The sequence below is a fragment of the Lampetra planeri genome, chromosome 78 (genome assembly GCF_965212315.1).
Source record: "Lampetra planeri chromosome 78, kcLamPlan1.2.h2, whole genome shotgun sequence".
Taxonomy (NCBI): Eukaryota; Metazoa; Chordata; class Hyperoartia; order Petromyzontiformes; family Petromyzontidae; genus Lampetra; species Lampetra planeri.
Window position 1 is genome coordinate 3,343,983 of NC_136183.1, and position 24,943 is coordinate 3,368,925.

At 48.5% G+C, this 24,943-nt stretch overlaps 1 protein-coding gene across 1 annotated transcript in view; it reads right to left on the minus strand.

Moving 5' to 3' along the window:
- Window positions 1–1,506: 1,506 nt before the first annotated feature.
- LOC144738227 (uncharacterized) overlaps window positions 1,507–24,943 on the minus strand; it is a 32,937-nt gene continuing 9,500 nt past the window's right edge. The window contains exons 4-5 of the mRNA XM_078621221.1: window positions 20,750–20,817; window positions 1,507–9,323 (exon numbers count right to left, since the gene is read on the minus strand). Of these exons, the coding sequence (XP_078477347.1) occupies window positions 8,165–9,323; window positions 20,750–20,817 (1,227 nt within the window). The 3' untranslated portion in view covers window positions 1,507–8,164. The remainder of the gene's footprint in view (window positions 9,324–20,749; window positions 20,818–24,943) is intronic.

Sequence of the window (24,943 nt, forward strand, 5' to 3'; positions counted from 1 at the left end):
TTTACCTTACCACAATACAATCACTCTACCCTACCTTGTACTTCAAGGACAGTGCACATACATTATTAGAGTTGTGCTTTTTGTTTGCATTGCGACCGCAGGTATTGTGGTCTATGCAAACATGACTCCTTGTAAAAAAAAAGGTGTCAGTTTTGTTGCCAGATAAAAGGGTAAAAATCAAATTATCAGTTAAGCCCCTTGGCACCACCAACGGGGGGGGGGGGGGGCTGTATGTGCTCTGTGGGTTATCTGGGGGCGCACACAACGCCACCCCTCGTTGGGGACAAGGCATAAAAGGGCAGCTCCCTGGCCGATCGGGGCCAGTTGCAGCTCAAGACCCAAGATCAGCCAGCTTAGGACCCTGGACCCCCTCGCCCCGCTTGTCCTTGTAAGGGCCGGGACGCTGTGCGGGCTAGTGGTGGGACTCTGGGACTCCCGGCTCTACGCCTTTGTAAGGGCGAGTTCCGAGGAAGTCAGAGTCCAGACCCGCACCTTGGCTGGGTCGGGTAGCCTCCCCTAGGGTAATTGTAGCCGGAGGACCCCAGAGTGTAGCCAGAGTAGTGCATCTAGGCTGTGTATCTAGGCTGTGTACCTAGGCTGTAACAGAGGACTGTTGGAGTGTTGTATTGTAATAAAGAAGTTACCTCTACAAGTGTCTTCGGAACCCATTACACACGTACAGTGATACCTCGGTTCACGAACGCTTGTTCACGAACAACTCGGTTCACGAACAGAAAAGTTCATAAAAATATGCTCCGGTTCACGAACTCCGCTTCGGTTCACGAACAGGAGCCACGGCCATTTTAATGCTATTTCCAGGCTGTCACATGGTGGTGACTTCCTGTAGGAAGATCGTGGAGAGAAGAAGAGACACAGAAATAAGTACTGTGAGTACTGTGAAGACACTTTCAGTGACTTTTTGCTTTTTGGTGTGCTTTTTAGCACATACAGTACTGTACTACTGTACTGTACAATACTGTACTTACTGTATTGTACAGTTCACCCGTTTTGAGTGCTTACTGAAGTCATCTCAAGCAAGGTTAGTGTTCTCTCTTTATACATTACTATACTGTACAGTACTAATGTGTATTGTAATTTGTTTCATATTTTTGTGCTTCAAAAACCAAAAAAAAAAGGTCAGAACGGATTAACCGGATTTACATTGAACCCTATGGGAAAATGTGCCTCGGTTCACGACCAATTCGGTTCGCGACCAGAGTCAGTTCACAAATTAAGTTTGTGAACCGAGGTATCACTGTAATACAAAATTATAATTTGTGTTGTGGAGAATGTATCTCCTATACGTAACTTTTAAGTGGTATGCCTTGTAACTAACGAATGATGCGAATGTTCCTTATTTCAAAGACGATGACTTGTTCCAGAGGCAGATGCTTCCTGAATCACGAAAAATACCAGTTGACCCGTATCACAAGAACAACAGCTCCCACGTGAGTTATCTGTACAGCTTACTTCTGTAGTAGGTTCAATGAGACGTGGACGATGTAGTCTGAGGCACACTTGTTTATTAACCGTTTCACTCAGCACAGGCCAATGTATACAACACTCGAAGGGGTAACGGCCCCTTCACCCGTCTAACAGGGAGATCCCACGATCTCTAACCCGGCTAGTCTACTCCCAGAGCTAGGGGAGGCTAGCTGATCCAGCTCTGGCCAAGCTGGGATCACGGCACCCTTAGTCACCAGACCGGCTCTTACAAGAGCATCGGCTCTGGGCTCTCGGGGCCACGCCACTGGCTTGCCCTGGTCGCTCCTTAGGACGGCGATCCAGGGGAGTCCCAGGACCTATCTAGCCGGTCTTCCTTCTTCGCTGGTTTAAGCTGAACACTGAACCCCGAGCCCACCGGCTCACCGCCTTATATAGCAACTCCCCCCCCGAGGGGTGGAGCCGTGGGGGATCACAGCGTCGTTTCAGCCCCCCAGGGCTAACCGATGCGGACGTGGATGTAGGCATCCTTCCGCGTGCGGGCGTAACCACCTCTGGTGTGTTTGTTCGCCCTCCCGTAACACCTCTACACTTCCAAAAAAACACACTTTCTCCTAACAATCACGTATTCCATGTTTGACCCTTATAGACAAAATGTTACACATACGCACAGAATCAGACGAAGTATTAGTTAAATTATCATTCTACATTATCGATAGGCATATTGACAAAACGTAATTAAATTTCGATTTAAAGCTTTCGTGACTGCAGGGATTCATCTTCTTGGTTCTTTCGGTAAAGTCACGTAGAAGGGAAATAATAAAATAATAAAAAATAAAATACAATTCTCACGACGTTTCGGCCACAACGCAAGCATTTTTATTATTTTATTACTTCCCTTCTACGTGACTTTACCGAAAGAACCAAGAAGAAAAATTTAATTACTGAACCGTAATGTACTTCATGAAGTTGATCTCTGTCGGATGAGGCCTATACCTGTCGCACTTAGATTGAGGGAAGCCAAGTGGTGGTGCATTCTCTTTTTGCTGCAGAGGTTCAAGGTTCAAATCCGACAGGCACCCCTGGTTAGTCCAGGAACATGAATTACAAATATGCACCATCTTCTTAACAGCGGATTCTAAAACACCGTCGTTCAAAACGTGTATGCGATTGCATGCTGGCGTTGTGGTTACAATTAGGCAAATTCAAAACATTACCCACAAATTACACAACTGAGATTGCACATCAATCATCGCCCCCTACTAACAGACTCATGCCCAACATCAGAGGTCGCAATCGGGTACCCGATACCCGTACCCTACCCGATACCCGGCTACCTGTACCCGGCCGGGTACGGGTAGGCCGTGAGTCACTGGTGAGTCACCGTTTGTCACTCATTTCCCAACGTCTTGTCTCTTCTCACAATTCAAGTTCCTAGAATCAACCCACCCGCGCCTGCAACATGGCTTCATCCCAGAGGTTGCAATCAGGTACCCGATACCCGTATCCTACCCGATACCGGCTACCCGTACCCGGCCGGGTACGGGTAGACTGTGAGTCACTGGTGAGTCACCGTTTGTCACTCATCTCCCAACGTCTTGTCTCTTCTCACAATTCAAGTTCCTAGAATCAACCCACCCGCGCCTGCAACATGGCTTCATCCCAGAGGTCGCAATCGGGTACCCGATACCCGTACCCTACCCGATACCCGGCTACCCGTACCCGGCCGGGTATCGGGTAGAATCAACCCACCCGAGCCTGAAACATGGCTTCATCCCAGAGGTCGCAATCGGATACCCGTACCCTACCCAAAACCCGGCCGGGTACGGGTAGCCGGGTATCGGGTAGGGTACGGGTACCCGTTTGAGACCCTGGTGCGGCCGGGTACGGGTAAGGAATCAAAACCCGTTTGCGACCTCTGCCCAACATGCAGGCTGGTGCAGGACCACCTTATGCCACACAGGGGCAGCTGCCACTATAGTCTTGAAAAATGACATTTGATTAAATTATGCTAAATTAAATAAGGCGTTTACACTATGAGACATCTCCTTTACCAGTGGCAAAATATAGTAATAGGTTTTTACCCTTTCAACTGGTACAAAAAATGACACCAAAACTAACTTCAAGGACAGTGCATATCATTATCAGAGTTGTTTCTTTTTGTTTGCATTTTGACTGCTTGTGTTGTGGTTATTGCAAACATGATGCCTTGTATAAAGGTGTCAGTTTTTGTATCAGTTGAAAAGGTAAACACCTACTACTATATTTTGCCACTGGTAAAGGAGATGTCTCGTAGTGTAAATGCTTACCCCGAGCTCTCAATACTCTGATGGTGCATTGTTTTTGAGTTGTACGCCTTTTGGCGTCATCTGGTCCAACACCAATGGAGACTAGGCTCTAAAGAAAGCTGTCTCGGGTGTGGACCAATCAACTTCAAGGACAGCGCATATCATTATCATCATCAGAGTTGTTGTTTTTTGTTTGCATTTTGACTGCTTGTGTTGTGGTTATTGCAAACATGATGCCTTGTATAAAGGTGTCAGTTTTTGTACCAGTTGAAAGGGTAAACACCTACTACTATATTTTGCCACTGGTAAAGGAGATGTCTCGTAGTGTAAATGCTTACCCCGAGCTCTCAATACTCTGATGGTGCATTGTTTTTGAGTTGTACGCCTTTTGGCGTCATCTGGTCCAACACCAATGGAGACTAGGCTCTAAAGAAAGCTGTCTCTGGTGTGGACCAATCAACTTCAAGGACAGCGCATATCATTATCATCATCAGAGTTGTTTTTTTTTGTTTGCATTTTGACTGCTTGTGTTGTGGTTATTGCAAACATGATACCTTGTATAAAGGTGTCAGTTTTTGTACCAGTTGAAAGGGTAAACACCTACTACTATATTTTGCCACTGGTAAAGGAGATGTCTCGTAGTGTAAATGCTTACCCCGAGCTCTCAATACTCTGATGGTGCATTGTTTTTGAGTTGTACGCCTTTTGGCGTCATCTGGTCCAACACCAATGGAGACTAGGCTCTAAGGAAAGCTGTCTCGGGTGTGGACCAATCAACTTCAAGGACAGCGCATATCATTATCATCATCAGAGTTGGTTTTTTTTGTTTGCATTTTGACTGCTTGTGTTGTGGTTATTGCAAACATGATGCCTTGTATAAAGGTGTCAGTTTTTGTACCAGTTGAAAGGGTAAACACCTACTACTATATTAGGCTCGGTTTCGTTACCGAGGGGTGTATTTACCAATCTCGATAATACAATGAAAAATTTGTCGTAGCTCAATCTAGATTTGTTAACGCACCACCTTGGTATGGCATCCCTGTTCAGTAGTGTAGCGGTTAGCGCGCTGCGCTATGAACCCGGCAAACCGGGTCCGATTCCCGCTCACGGCCAACACCACCAGTGACTATTTATCTGAACCGGTCCCGGGCCTCCCCTAGGTCTACTCAGCCTCAAATGAGTACCTGGTGCAATGTGTAAACATCGCCACTGGGCAGACAAAGGCGGTCGGGCGTGGTGCTGGCCACCCACCCCCTCGTGTGCCGTGCCGGCCTTCATAGGTGCTCGCTAACAGCACTTGCCCCAACAGTCTGTTAAGGCTACACGGGGTATCTTTGTCTTTATCTTTGTCTTCTTGCTCACTGTTGGGAGTGAGCGGCTTCTGAGGTGCTGAGTTCCTTGTACCGAAAATCCGGCCTTCATAGGTGCTCGCTACCAGCACTTGCCCCAACAGTCTGTTAAGGCTACACAGGGGATCTTTGTCTTTATCTTTGTCTTCTTGCTCACTGTTGGGAGTGAGCGGCTTCCGAGGTGTTGAGTTCCTTGTACCGAAAATCCCTCAGGTGTCCAGCAAGGTCGCTGGGTCGGGGTGTGTGTGAACACACGGTGCTCTCGGCTGCTTGGTCAGTCTCTCCACCGCTGGGGTGATTGCCGAATCGGCACGCTGGTCACGATGTCGGCGGTGCCCGTGCTGGCAGCAGAGGTCGCAAACGGGTTTTGATTCATAGTAGTAGGTGTTTACCCTTTCAACTGGTACAAAAACTGACACCTTTATACAAGGCATCATGTTTGCAATAACCACAACACAAGCAGTCAAAATGCAAACAAAAACAACTCTGATGATGATATGCACTGCCCTTGAAGTTAGATTTGGTGTCATTTTTTGTACCAGTTGAAAGGGTAAAAACCTATTACTATATTTTGCCACTGGTAAAGGAGGTCTCATAGTGGGTTTTGATTCCTTACCCGTACCCGGCCGCACCATGGTCACAAACGTGTACCCGTACCCGGCCGTACCCGTACCCTACCCGTACCCGGCCGGGTATCGGGTAGGGTACGGGTATTGGGTACCCGGTTGCGACCTCTGGGATGAAGCCATGTTGCAGGCGCGGGTGGGTTGATTCTAGGAACTTCAATTGTGAGAAGAGACAAGACGTTGGGAAATGAGTGACAAACGGTGACTCACCAGTGACTCACAGCCTACCCGTACCCGGCTGCACCAGGGTCGCAAACGGCTACTCGTACCCGGCCGGGTACGGGTAGCCGGGTAGCCGGGTATCGGGTAGGGTACGGGTATCGGGTACCCGGTTGCGACCTCTGGCTGGCAGGGATGATGGGTCCGGCTCCGTCTGCGTTGATGTGCGCGATGATCCCGTCGCCAGAAACCACTCGCACCACACACTGTTGATCCTTGCAGACTGTGGAGCGAGTTGGAGAGACAGCGCCTGTCGTCTCCCCCCCCCCTCCCCCTCTTCAAGAGAGTCCTTTTCAAGTTGTCTGTGTAGTGACATAGAACGGTCACTACTGTGTCGGTCCGTACGAGGGCTGGGGGCTCCAAGGGGGTGCCTGGGGGGGTCACGTGGTGGAGGGACCCAGACCTTCCCAGAGGTGGGGGCAGGGAGGCGTGGCCTGGGCAGGGAGGCGTGGCCTGGGCAGGGAGGCGTGGCCTGGGCAGGGAGGCGTGGCCTGGTCAGGGAGGCGTGGCCTGGGAAGGGAGGCGTGGCCTGGGAAGGGAGGCGTGGCCTGGGAAGGGAGGCGTGGCCTGGGCAGGGAGGCGTGGCCTGGGCAGGGAGGCGTGGCCTGGGAAGGGAGGCGTGGCCTGGGAAGGGAGGCGTGGCCTGGGAAGGGAGGCGTGGCCTGGGCAGGGAGGCGTGGCCTGGGCAGGGAGGCGTGGCCTGGTCAGGGAGGCGTGGCCTGGTCAGGGAGGCGTGGCCTGGGCAGGGAGGCGTGGCCTGGGTAGGGAGGCGTGGCCTGGGCAGGGAGGCGTGGCCTGGGAAGGGAGGCGTGGCCTGGGAAGGGAGGCGTGGCCTGGGCAGGGAGGCGTGGCCTGGGAAGGGAGGCGTGGCCTGGGCAGGGAGGCGTGGCCTGGGCAGGGAGGCGTGGCCTGGGAAGGGAGGCGTGGCCTGGGCAGGGAGGCATGGCCTGGTCAGGAAGGCGTGGCCTGGGCAGGGAGGCGTGGCCTGGGTAGGGAGGCATGGCCTGGGTAGGGAGGCGTGGCCTGGGAAGAGCCGGCCACGCTACCCACTACATCTGTAGGACTCGTGCTGCACGGAGGACACGCTACAGATCAAGTTATATCGTTCCGTGTCAGTCTCTGATCCGATCCTTAACTAAACTTCGCCTGCCGGTTGCGATTTCAAGGGGCACTCTCACGAAGTGGTTGCACCATGATAATTGGTTTTTTACCCTTCTATCTGGCAACAAAACTGACACCTTTTTTACAAGGAGTCATGTTTGCATAGACCACAATACCTGCAGTCATAATTAAAACAAAACTCACAACTCTGTTAATGTATGTGCAATGTCCTTGAAGTTGATTGGTCCACACCCAAGACAGCTTTCCTTAGAGCCTAGTCTCACATGGTGTTGGACCAGATGATGCCAAAAGGCGCACAACTCAAAGACAACGCACCATCAGAGTATGAGAGCTCAGTGTAAAGCATTTACACCATTGGAACCTAATTTGCCAGTAAAAAATATAATTGTTTTTTTACCCTTTTATCTGGCAACAACACTGACACCTTTTTTAGTGGTTGCACCAGTTTTCCCACCAAGGGTTGACTTTGATAGGAGCGCACTCTATGGTCGTAAGTGTTGGCTGTACACTGCCACCGAGAATAGTAATATTACAGCACTCCTCCCTAAGGTTTGTATTGGCGTCATCTGGTCCAACACCATGTGAGACTAGGCTCCAAGGAAAGCCGTCTCGGGTGTGGACCAATCAACTTCAAGGACAGTGCACATACATTATCAGAGTTGTTTTTTGTTTGCATTACGACCGCAGGTATTGTGGTCTATGCAAACATGACTCCTTGTAAAAAAGGTGTCAGTTTTGTCGTCAGATAAAAGGGTAAAAAAACAATTGTCATATTTTTCTACTGGCAAATGAGGTTCCAATGGTGTAAATGCTTACCCCGAGCTCTCAATACTCTGATGGTGCATTGTCTTTGAGTTGTGCGCCTATTGGCGTCATGTGGTCGAACACCATGTGAGACTAGGCTCTAAGTAAAGCTGTCTCGGGTGTGGACCAATCAACTTCAAGGACAGTGCACATACATTATCAGAGTTGTGTTTTTTGTTTGCATTACGACCGCAGGTATTGTGGTCTATGCAAACATGACTCCTTGTAAAAAAGGTGTCAGTTTTGTTGCCAGATAGAAGGGTAAAAAAACAATTATCAAAGGTGAATCTATTGGAGCTTCATTGTCCCAAGCTTACACATCTACCGGGTCTCCATTTGACTTTGTCTTGTCTAAGAAGTCCACCCACACCTCCACTTCCACAAACTCCTGGGAGTTGCCTCGCTCTGCCTCACAGTCAGAATTCTCCTCCTGCTTCACGTTGCCTGCATCGATGTGAAGGTCCCATTTTGGAGTTGAATCTTCATCTTCACATTTCACCATCGCTTCTTCGCTCTTCACCATCACTTCTTCACATTTCACCTCTTCAAAATCCACCTTGATACATTTCACAGTGTCCAAGCTGGAATTCACTTCTGGTTCTTCATTCAGGAGGGATGGGCTCATTGCAGCACTGTCACAAGTCGATTTCAGACTACGCTCCTTGGAGGTCTTCTGATGCCTGTGTGTTAGCTGGTGTCTTTGAAGCTGTGGTAACTGTGGAAACGTCTTCCCACACGGAGTGCACTTGAGGAGTTGATCTCCAGTGTGTGTTCTCTGGTGTATTTTAAGATAAAATGAACTTGAAAATGCCTTCCCGCACACACTGCACTTGAAGGGTTTCTCTCCTGTGTGCGTCCTCTGGTGTATTTTAAGATTTGATGACTGTGAAAATTCCTTCTCACACACACTGCACTTGAAGGGGTTATCGCCTGTGTGTATTTTCTGATGTATTTTAAAATAAAATGAACTTGAAAATGTCTTCCCGCACACACTGCACTTGTTTGGTTTCTCTCCTGTGTGCATTCTCTCGTGTATCTTAAGATTTGATGACTGTGAAAATGCCTTCTCGCACACAGTGCACTTGAAGGGTTTCTCTCCTGTGTGTGCTCTCTGGTGGATCTGAAGACCTGATGCCCATGCAAATACCTTCTCACACACGGTGCACTTGAAAGGTTTCTCTCCCGTGTGTGTTCTCTGGTGTAGTTTAAGTTGTGCTGACAGTGCAAAGGACTTCCCGCACAGAGCGCAACTGAAGGGTTTCTCTCCCGTGTGTGTTCTCTGGTGTATTTTAAGATGTGATGAATCTAAAAATGCCTTCTCACACACAGTGCACTTGAAGGGTTTCTCTCCTGTGCGAGTTCTCTGGTGCCGTGTCAAACTTCCAGTACGATCCGTGCTGTTTGAATCCTTGTGCCATTGTTGTATTTTTGTACTGAGCTGCGCCGAGTGACTTTGCTCCATCAGAACAATTCTGTAGAAGAAACGTCAGAGGAAGCGTCAGGTGCAGACAGAAAAACATATCCACACCATCTACATTTCGATTTAAATTTCGATTTAAAGCTATTTGTGACTGCAGAGATTCATCTTCTTGGTTCTTTCCAACCCAGCTTATATATATGCTCCAAGCACGTGTGCTGTTTCATTCAGACGCTGTTGCCTCGACAGACCTGGTTTTCACCTGAGGACGGCTGCTTGCGTTGTGGCCGAAACGTCGTGAGAATTGTTTTATTGTGTTTTATTTTTATTATTTTATTACTTCCCTTCTACGTGACTTTACCGAAAGAACCAAGAAGAACCATCTACATTAGTATCGAGACACAAGAGGAATGAATATATACACAGTCACACATGACTTACACGTCTAGATTTATTCATATATTCAAGATATTCCCCAATTCATCACACGGCCTGTGAAGGCACACAATGAGAGGGCAAATGGCCTATAAATATGCCTGTAAAAGCCCTAGTATCTTAAGAATAAATGTTAACCCAAAACACAAAGAACACAATTTCGGCTGCAAAAGGAATATTTATAAAAGCTAAATTCAGCTAACATAGCAAAGACTTTATCTTATTGGTTCTTTCGGTAAAGTCACGTAGAAGGGAAATAATAAAATAATAAACATATTTTTTATTTCCCTTCTACGTGACTTTATCTTCTTGGTTCTTTCGGTAAAGTCGCGTAGAAGGGAAATAATAAAATAATAAAATTATTTTTTATTTCCCTTCTACGTGACTTTACCTTCTTGGTTCTTTCGGTAAAGTCGCGTAGAAGGGAAATAATAAAATAATAAAAATATGTTTTATTTCCCTTCTACGTGACTTTACCTTTTTGGTTCTTTCGGTAAAGTCGCGTAGAAGGGAAATAATAAAATAATAAAATAATTTATTATTTCCCTTCTACGTGACTTTACCTTCTTGGTTCTTTCGGTAAAGTCGCGTAGAAGGGAAATAATAAAAATATGTTTTATTTCCCTTCTACGTGACTTTACCTTCTTGGTTTTTTCGGTAAAGTCACGTAGAAGAGAAATAATAAAATAATAAAATAATAAAAATATTTTTTATTTCCCTTCTACGTGACTTTACCTTCTTGGCTCTTTCGGTAAAGTCGCGTAGAAGGGAAATAATAAAATAATAAAATAATTTATTATTTCCCTTCTACGTGACTTTACCTTCTTGGTTCTTTCGGTAAAGTCACGTAGAAGGGAAATAATAAATAATAAAAATACGTATTATTTCCCTTCTATGTGACTTTACCGAAAGAACCAAGAAGATGAATCCCTGCAGTCACAAAAGCTTTAAATCGAAATTTAGCAAAGGCTGTCGCAATTTAAGAGGTGTGAAGAGGCATAGATTTGAAAACAAATAACAACCCAAAGCCCCAAGCCTCTTTATGGTACAATAGGCCTTAATTAAATCAAGAATGCAGATATCTTGCTTCTGTTGAAAATCCGTACACCTTTGCTGTATCAGTAGACATAAAATAAAGCAAAACTTACATATTGTGGCGGTTACGTTCTTGTTAATTGCCGCGCGAAAGCTAAAAGCGCAACATTAAATACTTAAGCCTGATCTAAGTAATGGCGTTTGGTAAACGTCAACTAAATTCACAACATCACAATTGAAACAAGTACTGTACTGTATTCCAAATTAACTAAAAATAGAAATAAACAGGGAGACATGATATACAAAAAATATTCCTAGACAAAAAATTGCATAAATCTATTCGACCAGATGACGCCTTTTGGAGTCATCTGGTCGAACACCATATGAGACTAGTCTCTAAAGGCTGTCTCTGGTGTGGACCAATCAGTTTCAAGGACAATGCATACATTATCAGAGTATTGTTTTTTTTATTGCATTTGACTGCAAGTATTGTGGTTAATGTAAGCATGATTCCTTGCAAAAAGGTGCCAGTTTTGTTGCCAGAAAAAAGGGGAAAACCCCTATTAGTATATTTTGGTACTGGCAAAGGAGGTCCCATGATGTAGCTGCTCACCCCGAGCTCTCATTGTTATGATAGTGTGTTGTCTTTGTGCTGTACGCCTTTTGGCGTCCACTGATCTAACACTGTTTGAGACTAGACTCGAAAGAAAGCTGTCTCTGGTGTGGACCAATCATTTTCACAGACAATGCATATACTAATAAAATAATTGTTTTTTTACCCTTCTATCTGGCAACAAAACTGACACCTTTTACAAGGAGTCATGTTTGCATTGACTACAATACCTGCAGTCGGAATGCAAACAAAAAACATAACTCTGATAATGTGTGCAGGTGTCAGTTTTGTTGTCAGATAAAAGGGTAAAAAACCAATTATCATATTTTGCTACTGGCAAATGAGGTTCCAATGGTGTAAATGCTTTACCCCGAGCTCTCATACTCTGATGGTGCTTTGTCCTTGAGTTGTGCGCCTTTTGGCGTCAACTGGTCCAACACCATGTGAGACTAGGCTCTAAGGAAAGCTGTCTCGGGTGTGGACCAATCATTTTCACAGACAATGCATTTACAATCAGAGCATGTTTTTTGTTTGCATTTTAATCACAATAACACTGGTCAACAAAAACAAATTTTGGCCTGGACTTTTGCAGCTGTTCTAGACTAATTTCAGGGTGCCGATTCCAAATCTGATCTCATATTTGCTCCTTCACATCTCATTTTATGCTATCGGCATACCCCATTTTCATTGATTTTACCCGAAATTAACTGTCACTTATGATTGCAAGTTGTTGCGAGTCAGTGACTGCTTTAGTGTTAAAATATGGTGCTGTATTTTTAGGATAGTGTGTTTATAATATCATTTTATGTAGATATCCACATTTATGTAATATTTTTCTTCTGCAGTTTTTTATTGAAAATGCAATATTTGATATCTCAAAAACCCGATGTGATAGACAAAAACTGATGTCAGATTTGGAATCAGCACCCCAAAATTACCTTAACACCGTTGGAATAGTGGAGAGTTTGGAGAGATTTCCATACCTGGCCAGTGTGCTAATGACCGGCTCCGGTTTAACAGCAGAGGTCTCACTCCGAATCAGTCGAGCGCCATTATCTTTTCATCGGTTGCGTAACGCTGTGTGGAAGCTACCTGGTCTCTCGCTCCACACGAAGCTTCAGGTCTTTTCGGCCACGGTTATTCCCTCCCTTGTCTACGCTTGCGAAACGTGGACCCCCCTAATGGAGCATCTTCGCCGGTTAGAAACATTTAGGCTGGCCTGCTAACAATCCATCCTGGGTTTAACCATATATGTGTGTGTGCATCTAAGTCGATGTGTTTCTACGTGTGTGGGTCGATGTCTGCGTGTAAGTCCATTTGTCTGTCTGGCTTTTTCGCCCGGGCAACGCCGGGTACTTAACGCTAGTAAATGATAAAGTGTGTTGACCAGTGTTATCTGTGGTTAATGCACACGTGATTCCTTGCTAAAGGTTTCAGTTTGATGTTTTAACATCTTAACACCTTCTAGATTTGAAGCTTTCGTGACTGCAAGGATTCATATTCTTAGGTTTTTTTCGGTAAAGTCACCATGTAGGTAAAACATTACAATTAATAAATCAATTATTTCATTTTACTTTTATTAATTGTAATGTTTTACCTACGTGACTTTACCGAAAAAAACCTAAGAATATCTTAACACCTGTTTTGTTGCCAAAAAAAGGTGGGAAAACATCTTCTTATATGTTGCTACTGGCAAAGGAGGTACCATGAAGTAGTGAGCCAGATGAAGACAAATTAAACTTAATCAGATAATTAAATTTCGATTTAAAGCTTTTGTGACTGCAGGGATTCATCTTCTTGGTTCTTTCGGTAAAGTCACCACGTAGAAGGGAAATAATAATATAATAAAAACAAAACATAATAAAATAATTCTCACGACGTTTCGGCCACAACGCAAGCAGCCGAAACGTCGTGAGAATTATTTTATTATGTTTTATTTTTATTATTTTATTATTTCCCTTCTACGTGACTTTACCGAAAGAATAGAGAATTAAAGCAAATGCAATCAGGCGAGGGCAGGAGGCAAGGCCCCGCATGGCTAGGCCCCGCGTTGTAATGTTCCAACCTGGACATCGATTCCATCCTCGCTGCTACTCAATTGATATCCCTACGAGAGGAGCGAGGCTCTACCTGGGTAAACAACAACAACCACCACAACAACAACCACCACGATGTCAACTTCTCACCTCGGATCTCAGTGAGCGCGCGTGTGGACTGGCAGCTTCCTGGTGTCTCGTGACGTCACGCGGCAGCAGGAGGTGACATGACGTCACTAGCGGGGTTCATCACACAATCCCCTCCCCCAACGAGCGGCGGTGTAATTGAATAAATTATGTTAATGAGCTGGGCCCACGTGGGATGATTGGGCTTGGCTGCTGAACCCGTCGCAATCAAATAGCGACGGTTTCATGAATAAATTATGTTATTATTTGGTTCTTTCGGTTAAGTCACGTCTAAAGATAAAATAATAAATTTAATTAAATAATAGAATACGACGTTTCGATTGCAACACAAGCAATCATCATCAGGTATAATGAAATAGCGACATAATATCTAACCAGAAAACTATAGACAGACATATTAGCAGACAGATATCACCAAGATACATACATAGCGAGAGCAACACAGGTAACAGAGAGGGGTGATCGTCTCTGTGGGGTGGCCTTAAATAGACAGAGGGGGGCGGAGGCAGAGAGAGGGAGGGGGGTTAGAGAAAAAATTAGCATATCAATGAGTGGTCAACAAAACGTGGTGCTGCAAGTACGATGACACGGCAAGCAAGCCTGAAAATCAGGAGAAAGACACACTAAAATTTAATAACCTAGCAAAATATCGAAATGTAATGTAATACAACACAGAGGGTCGGTCAACACACAATTAACACATAGCCTGGTTGATTACGTATTTCAAAGATTGCTAAGTTAGAATTTAAGTGTGAACATTCTAAAGAGGACACAGGCAGAGAAAACAAGTCGCCAGAGAGAGAGAAAAAAGATAAGCTTAAAACTTCCCTGTAGAAGTGGTTCAATCTTTATTTTAGAACTTTCGTGACTGCAGGAATTATTATTTGGTTCTTTCGGTTAAGTCACGTCTAAAGATAAAATAATAAATTAAATTAAATAATAGAATACGACGTTTCGATTGCAACACAAGCAATCGTCATCAGGTATAATGAAATAGCGACATAATATCTAACCAGAAAACTATAGACAGACATATTAGCAGACAGATATCACCAAGATACATACATAGCGAGAGCAACACAGGTGTAATAGAGTTCACGACTCTTGGACGCCGGAGTTGGAGGCACACGGGTTTTATTCACACAGCACGGTTCTGGCATACAACACTAGAGGGGGTGTCGGCCCCCTCACCCGGCTAGCTGGGGATACACGCGCTAGCTACTTCCTAGCCTGCCGCCTAGTCCTCCTCTAACGGGCTAGGGGAGGCTATCTGGCCCGACACTGGTAAGTCGGGCCCGGTACCCTGAGTCCCAGACCAGCGCTGACAAGAGCACCGGCTCTGGATCTCGGGACCACGCCGCTGGCTCGGTCCTGTTCGGCCCTGATAAGGACGGCGAACCAGGGGAGTCCAGGGCTCTAGCTAAGACGTCTTCAGTCTTCACTGGTTAGCTTAACAAGAACCCCGAGCCCTCCGATACATCCCCTTTTATACCCAACCCCCCACTGAGGGGTGGGGCCCCCCCGGGGTGCCTGGCGCGGACGTCGTAGAGAGCACCTCCCCGTGCACTCACGTAGCCCCGCCCACTGTGTTTGTTTGCCATAAGCTGCCATGCATAACGGGCTCTCTCTCTAACACCCCTACATCACCCCCCCCCCCCCCCCGCATAGCTTGCAGCCGTCCCGGATGCCAACATACAAAAAAAAATGACAATAAAAGCGCATTTACCCCCTGACCGCGCGTGTGCCTCACTATTTTTCAACAATAACAAGAACAACAACAAGAACACAACAAGAACGCAACATCGAGAAGAGAAAACAACCCGACGCACCCCCCCCGAATAAATACGAATTCCGTAAAAACAGCCTATATACAATTTGCAGGGAACCCACCACACACACAACACATGGCGAACCCAACATATGTACATCCAATGAGCCGGGAACACACCACCCACACAACACACAATGAACACAACCTATGTACACATCTTCCAGCCTCACAACAATCTGCGCATTTTAGCGCGCGTCCTTGCAGCGGGCCCCTCACACGGGGTAACCCCGGGTGGCGGACCGTCAGGTGGCAACTGTCCGTCTCGGAGTGAGTCCTCATCCGACGCCGCGTGACCCTTGGCATCCCCAGGAGGGGTGATCGGGCATGAGCCCGTCACTCCTGATGCACCTGGAGGTGGCACAGCCGGCAAGGCGTTAGGTGAGAGCGACGGAGACGGACCCAGTGAGTCGGTCGACCCCCCACATGTTTGGCCACGCGTGTGTGAAGTGAGGATGTGTACCGCAACGAAGGGTTTTAATCTAGAGGGGTGCACGAACCACCGCCGCTTCCCCCATTTGATGCGCACGCACTGCGGTCGCAAAACCTCGACCACCTCCACAGGGCCCCGCCACGGCCGCACCAGCTTAGAGGAGGTAGCAAGTGGCACCTGGGGACAGTGCAGCCATGCCTTGTCCCCCGGCTTCCACTGCAGCATGTGCGCCCGACCCAGTCTGAGCCGCTCATTCGCTTTCTGACGGCGGTCAGAGTTTTGCATGGCAGCATCCCGTGCCTCAGTTAATTTGGCCAGATTAAATTTTACATGGTCAGCCAATTTAGTTTTACTCTGCGGCGTGGGGATCTGCAGCTGGGCACGAACAGGCGGGTCAGGTTCGCGGCCGTACATGAGGTAGAAGGGGGAAAATCCCGTAGCTGCATGGGGGGCCATTCGGTATGCCGCCAAGACCCCTTGAATTTGCAGGTCCCAATCGGTCTGTGAGTCTGAAACCTGCTGTGACAACATTGACGTGATGGTGCGATGCAGACGCTCGACCATCCCATCAGTTTGCGGGTGATACGGGGAGGTACGAATTTTCTTCGTGCCCAGGAGCTCACAGACTTGTTGGAGTAATTTGCCGGAAAAATTTCTGCCCTGGTCGGTCAGCAGCCGCTCCGGAGCACCTTTGTCCAGGACATATCCCTGAACAAAGGCCTCCACGATGGCTGCTGCCGACTGATTGGCAAGGGGCCAGGCCATAGGCCAGCGCGTAAAATACTCCACACCAGTCAACAAATATCTATTGCCCCTGGGGGTGGCGGGGAATGGGCCCAAAATATCCAGCGTGACAAGCTCATTTATTCTGGACACTTTGATTGATTGCAAGGGTGGGTTAGACTCCCGTGCCGGCGGTTTTCGTTGCGCGCACCGAGGGCATGACCCCAATAAATCCCCGACATCCCTCGTCATGCCTGGCCAAAAAAAATCAAGTTGGAGCAAGGCGAGGGTCTTTTGGGTCCCCAGGTGTAGGAGGCGCTCGTGAGCGGCCCACACCACCTTGCCCCGCAACCCAGAAGGGACCACCAGCCGGTGTCGATGGGATTTCCCGTCCCAATGCATCAGCAGACCTTGCACCATCTCCCATGCGTCGGCATCACCCCTCCCCCGCGCAGCACCCCCGATGCGACGACGCCACCCGAGGAGGGAGGTATCCTCCATCTGGAGGCGCCCCCATTCAGTGACGGGCAACCCCAACAGGGAATCTTTTCCCTGTTGTGCGATCGAATTAGTAATGAATGTTTCATCGTCATCGGCGGCCGCCAAGACCGGAACCGATATGTCCCCCGGAGGCCTGCAACGTCCAGACCCCAGGAGGCATGCACATTCGGAGGTGGTTGGCATGCGCGACAGAGCGTCCGCATTGGTGTGGCGAACGCCCTTACGGTAGGTGGTTTCAAAATCAAAGTCCTGGAGAATCTCCAACCATCGAGACAATTGTCCCGATGGTTGTTGAACTCACAGGGCGTACTGTAGTGCCGCATGATCTGTGCAGACGGTGAAATGCCGACCGTACAGATATGCGCGATACTGTTGGATGAAATAGACAATTGCCAACAGTTCCCGACGGGTGACACAATATCTTTGCTCCGCAGGAGACAACACCCGACTACCGTACGCGACCACCCGTTCCACGCCGTCAACCACCTGGGAAAGCACGCCCCCAATACCCGTGTTGCTCGCATCGGTGTCAAGCAAAAAGGGCTTAGAAAAATCGGGGTAAACCAAGGGAGGAGCTTTCACCAGAGCATCCCGAAGGGAGCGGAAAGCAGCCTCCTCCTCCTGTCCCCAGTGGAACCGAACCCCTTTTGACGTTAAAGCGTGTAGGGGTTTCGCAATCGTCGCAAAATCCGCGACAAACCATCGGTAATAGGACGCGAAGCCAATTAAACTCCTGACCTCTCCCACCGAGGTGGGAGTTGGCCAGGAGCTGACGCACTGCGTTTTGGCGGGATCGGTAGCAATACCTGAGCATCCCACAATGTATCCCAAATAACGCACCGATTCGCGTAACAGATGACATTTTTGGGGTTTGAATTTCAAATTAGCAGCCCGCATCTTTTGGAAAACCGCCCGCAACCTCTGGAGATGTTCGTCAAATGTTTTACTAAAGACGATAACGTCATCCAAATAAATCAAGCACGAGTCCCATTGCAATCCAGCCAAAACTAATTCCATCAAACGCTGGAAAGTTGCCGGCGCTGAGTGGAGTCCCATCGGCAACCGGTTGAATTGGAACAGGCCGTGCGGTGTACGGAAAGCAGTTTTAGGCTTTGAATCATCGTCCAGAGGAAGCTGCCAGAATCCCGAAAGTAAATCCAATGTGGAGAAGAATCGCGCTCCCGCCAAGGCGTCAAGCGATTCGTCCATCCGTGGGAGCGGGTATGCATAGGCCACCGAAATTTTGTTAAGGCGCTGAAAATCAACGCAAAACCGCAACGAGCCGTCCTGTTTCTTAACTAGGACGATCGGCGCTCCCCAAGGGCTGGTGGAAGGAGAAATGATGTCGGCGGCTAACATGTCATCAACAGCCGATTTGACATGGTCCTTTTCGGCGGGACTTAACCGAAAAGGATTCTGGCGTATTGGCGCGCTGTCACCCGTATCAATATGGTGACGTAGCAGATGAGTGCAACCCAAATCGTATTTGTCCCGACTGAAAACGTCGGAAAATTCCCGCAGTAGTGTTTTAAGCTGTTGACGCTCTGAATTTGACAGGTCCGTCGATCCCGCACAAAGCGCCTCGAGCCACCCTTCATCGCTGTCTGAATGTGGTCGCGGCGCAGGGACAGCGCTCACGTGATTCGCGACGGGTTCCTCACAGGGCACCGGCGTTGCGTGAGCAAGCACGGTCCCCTGTGGGACCACCACCGTCTGCGAGCCCACATTGAGGACCGCGATGAAGGGGTCTCCGTCCCCTCTTACTATGGTCTGGGCCGGAAGTAAATGAGGTCCACTAACCCCGGCCCTAGACGGCCCCAGCAGAACCCCCTGGGCCCCAATGCCCTTAGCGAAGGGCCGCCGAAGTTTCAAAGGAATCAACATTTGTGCCCCCGGAGGAACGCGCACCGTTCTATCTACGAACGCCGGCACCGTCGCGAACGCCGTCCGACTCGTAACGGGGGATGGCAGAAACGCCATGCGTCAGCCCGATGGGAGCTCAATGCATCCCTGGTCGATTAATATCTTAATCGGCATTTTGGCCAGGAAGTCCGTCCCCAGCAGGCACGGAACCGCCAGCGAGGAGGAAACAAAAATCGGCCCAGACAATTTAATATCCCCGATACAAATTTTGGCTCGAATTTGTCCAATGATGCCAAGTGAGCCCCCATTAGCAGCATAGAATGGCACGTTAACGGGCATCAAAGGACGGCTCTGGACAGGGAAAATATTGTAAATCAATTCCGAAATAATGGTCGCCGATGCTCCCGTATCGACCAGGATGCGCACCTCAACCCCGTCGATGTGCCCCACAACGGCAGACGACCCCGATGATGCGGCTACAACACGATGGGCCAACACGGACCACTGGCTGGGTTCGATATGAGTACCCAGAGTGGTGCGTGTTGGTGCGATGGTGCGCGATATCGACCCCCCATTCGCTGCGGTGTTTGAGTGTGTGACGGGCGTGTGCGTGGGCCAAACATGAGGGGTGCCGCGACTCGCCGGGTTATGATGACGGAGCTTGGGAAGAGGGCCGGCGTCCCGTCGAGGTGTCGTTCCCTGCTGCCGAGGAGAGCGGCACCCCGAGGCGACATGGCCCCGGATGCCGCAGTTGTAACAGCGCGGGAGCGCTGGCGAAGACGATGGATGGTCGAGATGGCCCGAACCGCCCCGGTCCGCCCGTACTCCCGCTCCCTGCTGCCGTTGATGGTCGATGGCGCAAATCTCTTCCGCCGGGAGGGTGGCTGCAGCCACGGCACGCCCGCTCGCCGCCTTGCTGGCCTTCCGTCGTTGCGCGAGCAGGTTTGCGTGGAGGAGTCGTGCCACTTGGAGGGAGCACATCTCCGCGTCGTCTTGTGCGACGATGACGATATCCAAGTCGTCCGCCAGCAGGAGTATCTTTTCCGTGACCATGGCGTCGACACCTTCGATGTCCATCCGTGGAAAGGCCGCCTTCGCCAGTGCCAGGAGGCTTGTGCGGTACGCCAGGGGCGACTCCTTTGCCCCCCGCTGGCGATCGTAAAAGAGTTGGCGACAGTCCGACGGCGGACCGTAGACCACAGCCAGCAGCTGCATCGCCGTCTGCAGCGTGGAGCGCCTCTCCTTCGGTGCCGATGTTAGAGTGGCAAGGGCGTCGCTGTCGAGGAGTGCCGGCAGCGCGCGGAGAGCCTCGGCGTCCGTCCACTGCGCCATTTCCTGGTGAGCGAGGAAGCGCCGCTGGAAGCCACCCCAGTCGCCTTCCTCGCCCACAAATTCTTTGAGTGGAGGTAGCCACTGATGTAACGCAGCGGCTGCCGCGGAAGGTCGCACTCCCCCGTCTCCCCCACCCGGCTGTGCCGCGACTCCGTCTCCCCCACCCGGCTTTGCCGCGACTCCGTCTCCCCCACCCGGCTGTGCCGCGACTCCGTCTTCCCCACCCGGCTGTGCCGCGACTCCGTCTCCCCCACCCGGCTGTGCCGCGGCTCGAACAACCGATGGCATCGCCGGTCGCACCCGTGGTGACGTGCCGTCCGTTGGTGATGACGCGGCAGGTACTGTATGCCCGCCGTTGGACTCGATGCTCAACCCGGCCACGCCCTCAAGAGCAGCTGCGGCGATGGCGGGATTTTTAAAGTGGTGCTCCGTCGAAATGGCGGGAAGGCGCTGTGGTCGCCGGCTGCCGTCGCCCCGTGGCGGTCCAGCAGCCCCCAGCTGTGTGATCTGGTCCAGCATGGCGGCAGCGGCGTACAGCAGCTCCGCCAGCTTAGCGTGCTCCTGCCTCAGCCCCTCTGTCGACGGCTCTCCATTCTCCTGTTGCTGCGGTGTGGACGCATCCGACCCCGACTGCTCCGTGTTTTCTTCAGCCGTCCCGGGCTCCCCGACTGCAACGGTGTCTTCCCCCTCCGGTACCCTGACTCGAGCTGTCCGGCGCGTGTCCATGTTCGTAGATCTTTACTTCTGACACCAGACTCTTGGACGCCGGAGTTGGAGGCACACGGGTTTTATTCACACAGCACGGTTCTGGCATACAACACTAGAGGGGGTGTCGGCCCCCTCACCCGGCTAGCTGGGGATACACGCGCTAGCTACTTCCTAGCCTGCCTCCTAGTCCTCCTCTAACGGGCTAGGGGAGGCTATCTGGCCCGACACTGGTAAGTCGGGCCCGGTACCCTGAGTCCCAGACCAGCGCTGACAAGAGCACCGGCTCTGGATCTCGGGACCACGCCGCTGGCTCGGTCCTGTTCGGCCCTGATAAGGACGGCGAACCAGGGGAGTCCAGGGCTCTAGCTAAGACGTCTTCAGTCTTCACTGGTTAGCTTAACAAGAACCCCGAGCCCTCCGATACATCCCCTTTTATACCCAACCCCTGCTGAGGGGTAGGGGGGTGGGGCCCCCCCCGGGGTGCCTGGCGCGGACGTCGTAGAGAGCACCTCCCCGTGCACTCACGTAGCCCCGCCCACTGTGTTTGTTTGCCATAAGCTGCCATGCATAACGGGCTCTCTCTTTAACACCCCTACACAGGTAACAGAGAGGGGTGATCGTCTCTGTGGGGTGGCCTTAAATAGACAGAGGGGGGGGGGGGGCGGAGGCAGAGAGAGGGAGGGGGGTTAGAGAAAAAATTAGCATATTAATGAGTGGTCAACAAAACGTGGTGCTGCAAGTACGATGACACGGCAAGCAAGCCTGAAAATCAGGAGAAAGACACACTAAAATTAAATAACCTAGCAAAATATCGAAATGTAATGTAATACAACACAGAGGGTCGGTCAACACACAATTAACGCATAGCCTGGTTGATTACATATTTCAAAGATTGCTAAGTTAGAATTTAAGTGTGAACATTCTAAAGAGGACACAGGCAGAGAAAACAAGTCGCCAGAGAGAGAGAAAAAAGATAAGCTTAAAACTTCCCCGTAGAAGTGGTTCAATCTTAATTTTAGAACTTTCGTGACTGCAGGAATTATTATTTGGTTCTTTCGGTTAAGTCACGTCTAAAGAATAAATAATAAATTTAATTAAATAATAGAATACGACGTTTCGATTGCAACACAAGCTTATCTTTTTTCTCTCTCTCTGGCGACTTGTTTTCTCTGCCTGTGTCCTCTTTAGAATGTTCACACTTAAATTCTAACTTAGCAATCTTTGAAATACGTAATCAACCAGGCTATGCGTTAATTGTGTGTTGACCGACCCTCTGTGTTGTATTACATTACATTTCGATGTTTTGCTAGGTTATTTAATTTTAGTGTGTCTTTCTCCTGATTTTCAGGCTTGCTTGCCGTGTCATCGTACTTGCAGCACCACGTTTTGTTGGCCACTCATTGATATGCTAATTTTTTTTCTAACCCCTCTCCCTCTCTCTGCCTCCGCCCCCCCCTCTGTCTATTTAAGGCCACCCCACAGAGACGATCACCCCTCTCTGTTACCTGTGTTGCTCTCGCTATGTATGTATCTTGGTGATATCTGTCTGCTAATATGTCTGTCTATAGTTTTCTGGTTAGATATTATGTCGCTATTTCATTATACCTGATGATGATTGCTTGTGTTGCAATCGAAACGTCGTATTCTATTATTTAATTTAATTTATTATTTCATCTTTAGACGTGACTTAACCGAAAGAACCAAATAATAATTCCTGCAGTCACGAAAGTTCTAAAATTAAGATTGAACCACTTCTACGGGGAAGTTTTAAGCTTATCTTTTTTCTCTCTCTCTGGCGACTTGTTTTCTCTGCCTGTGTCCTCTTTAGAATGTTCACACTTAAATTCTAACTTAGCAATCTTTGAAATACGTAATCAACCAGGCTATGCGTTAATTGTGTTGACCGACCCTCTGTGTTGTATTACATTACATTTCGATATTTTGCTAGGTTATTTAATTTTAGTGTGTCTTTCTCCTGATTTTCAGGCTTGCTTGCCGTGTCATCGTACTTGCAGCACCACGTTTTGTTGACCACTCATTGATATGCTAATTTTTTCTCTAACCCCCCTCCCTCTCTCTGCCTCCGCCCCCCCCCCTCTGTCTATTTAAGGCCACCCCACAGAGACGATCACACCTCTCTGTTCCTGTGTTGCTCTCGCTATGTATGTATCTTGGTGATATCTGTCTGCTAATATGTCTGTCTATAGTTTTCTGGTTAGATATTGTCGCTATTTCATTATACCTGATGATGATTGCTTGTGTTGCAATCGAAACGTCGTATTCTATTATTTAATTTAATTTATTATTTCATCTTTAGACGTGACTTAACCGAAAGAACCAAATAATAATTCCTGCAGTCACGAAAGTTCTAAAATTAAGATTGAACCACTTCTACGGGGAAGTTTTAAGCTTATCTTTTTTCTCTCTCTCTGGCGACTTGTTTTCTCTGCCTGTGTCCTCTTTAGAATGTTCACACTTAAATTCTAACTTAGCAATCTTTGAAATACGTAATCAACCAGGCTATGCGTTAATTGTGTTGACCGACCCTCTGTGTTGTATTACATTACATTTCGATATTTTGCTAGGTTATTTAATTTTAGTGTGTCTTTCTCCTGATTTTCAGGCTTGCTTGCCGTGTCATCGTACTTGCAGCACCACGTTTTGTTGACCACTCATTGATATGCTAATTTTTTCTCTAACCCCCCTCCCTCTCTCTGCCTCCGCCCCCCCCCCTCTGTCTATTTAAGGCCACCCCACAGAGACGATCACACCTCTCTGTTACCTGTGTTGCTCTCGCTATGTATGTATCTTGGTGATATCTGTCTGCTAATATGTCTGTCTATAGTTTTCTGGTTAGATATTGTCGCTATTTCATTATACCTGATGATGATTGCTTGTGTTGCAATCGAAACGTCGTATTCTATTATTTAATTTAATTTATTATTTTATCTTTAGACGTGACTTAACCGAAAGAACCAAATAATAATTCCTGCAGTCACGAAAGTTCTAAAATTAAGATTAAATTATGTTAATGAACCGCCAGTCAAAAGCGCGGTGGAGGGGGGGGATTGAATATCTTGGTGACATGACGTCACTAGCGGGGAACAGCTTTCCCTGGCGTCTCACGCCGACGAGTTAATGAGCGGTGACGTCACTGTGTGTGTGTACACTGTGTGTACAAACTGTGTGTGTGCACCCTGTGTGTGTACAAACTGTGTGTGTGTACCCTGTGCGTGTACAAACTGTGTGTGTACAAACTGTGTGTGTACAAACTGTGTGTGTGTACCCTGTGCGTGTACAAACTGTGTGTGTACCCTGTGTGTGTGTACACTGTGTGTACACTGTGTGTACAAACTGTGTGTGTACACTGTGTGTGTACAAACTGTGTGTGTGTGTACACTGTGTATACAATGTGTGTGTGTACACTGTGTGTGTACAAACTGTGTGTGTGTGTACACTGTGTATACAATGTGTGTGTGTACACTGTGTGTGTACAAACTGTGTGTGTGTGTGTACACTGTGTTGGCACAGTCGGGGGTACAGATGGTGCATCGGCCAGTCAACTGAGTCAGTCGACCCATGGCACCTGGGTCTACCCCGTGCACATAGCCTGGCACAAGCACCATGGTGACGTGACCGCCACTTAGTGGCGAATGGCGGTTGTTGTTATTGTTACTGTGTGTCCGGCAAAACAAGAGATGCACCTCAGCCAGCCATCTCATTGAGTAGCCATTACCAGATCATCAGCAGATGCAACAGAGCTACCCAGCAGGGAATAATCCCTTAACTATAACCAGTCATAGATAAGCATATTATTTTTAACCGCGACGAATGCAATTCATTTATACGGCCATTGTGAGCTTCTCAAACTACATAATTATTGAAGATGCTATGTGATGTGTAATAAACCCCGTTGAGACGACGTCGTGAATTGAGAATTCTTTATTCAGTTTCGTTCACAGCTTCCACCACATTCGTTCCTCCAGTTCCCTTGCTCCTTCACGCTGTTGGCTAACAGCGA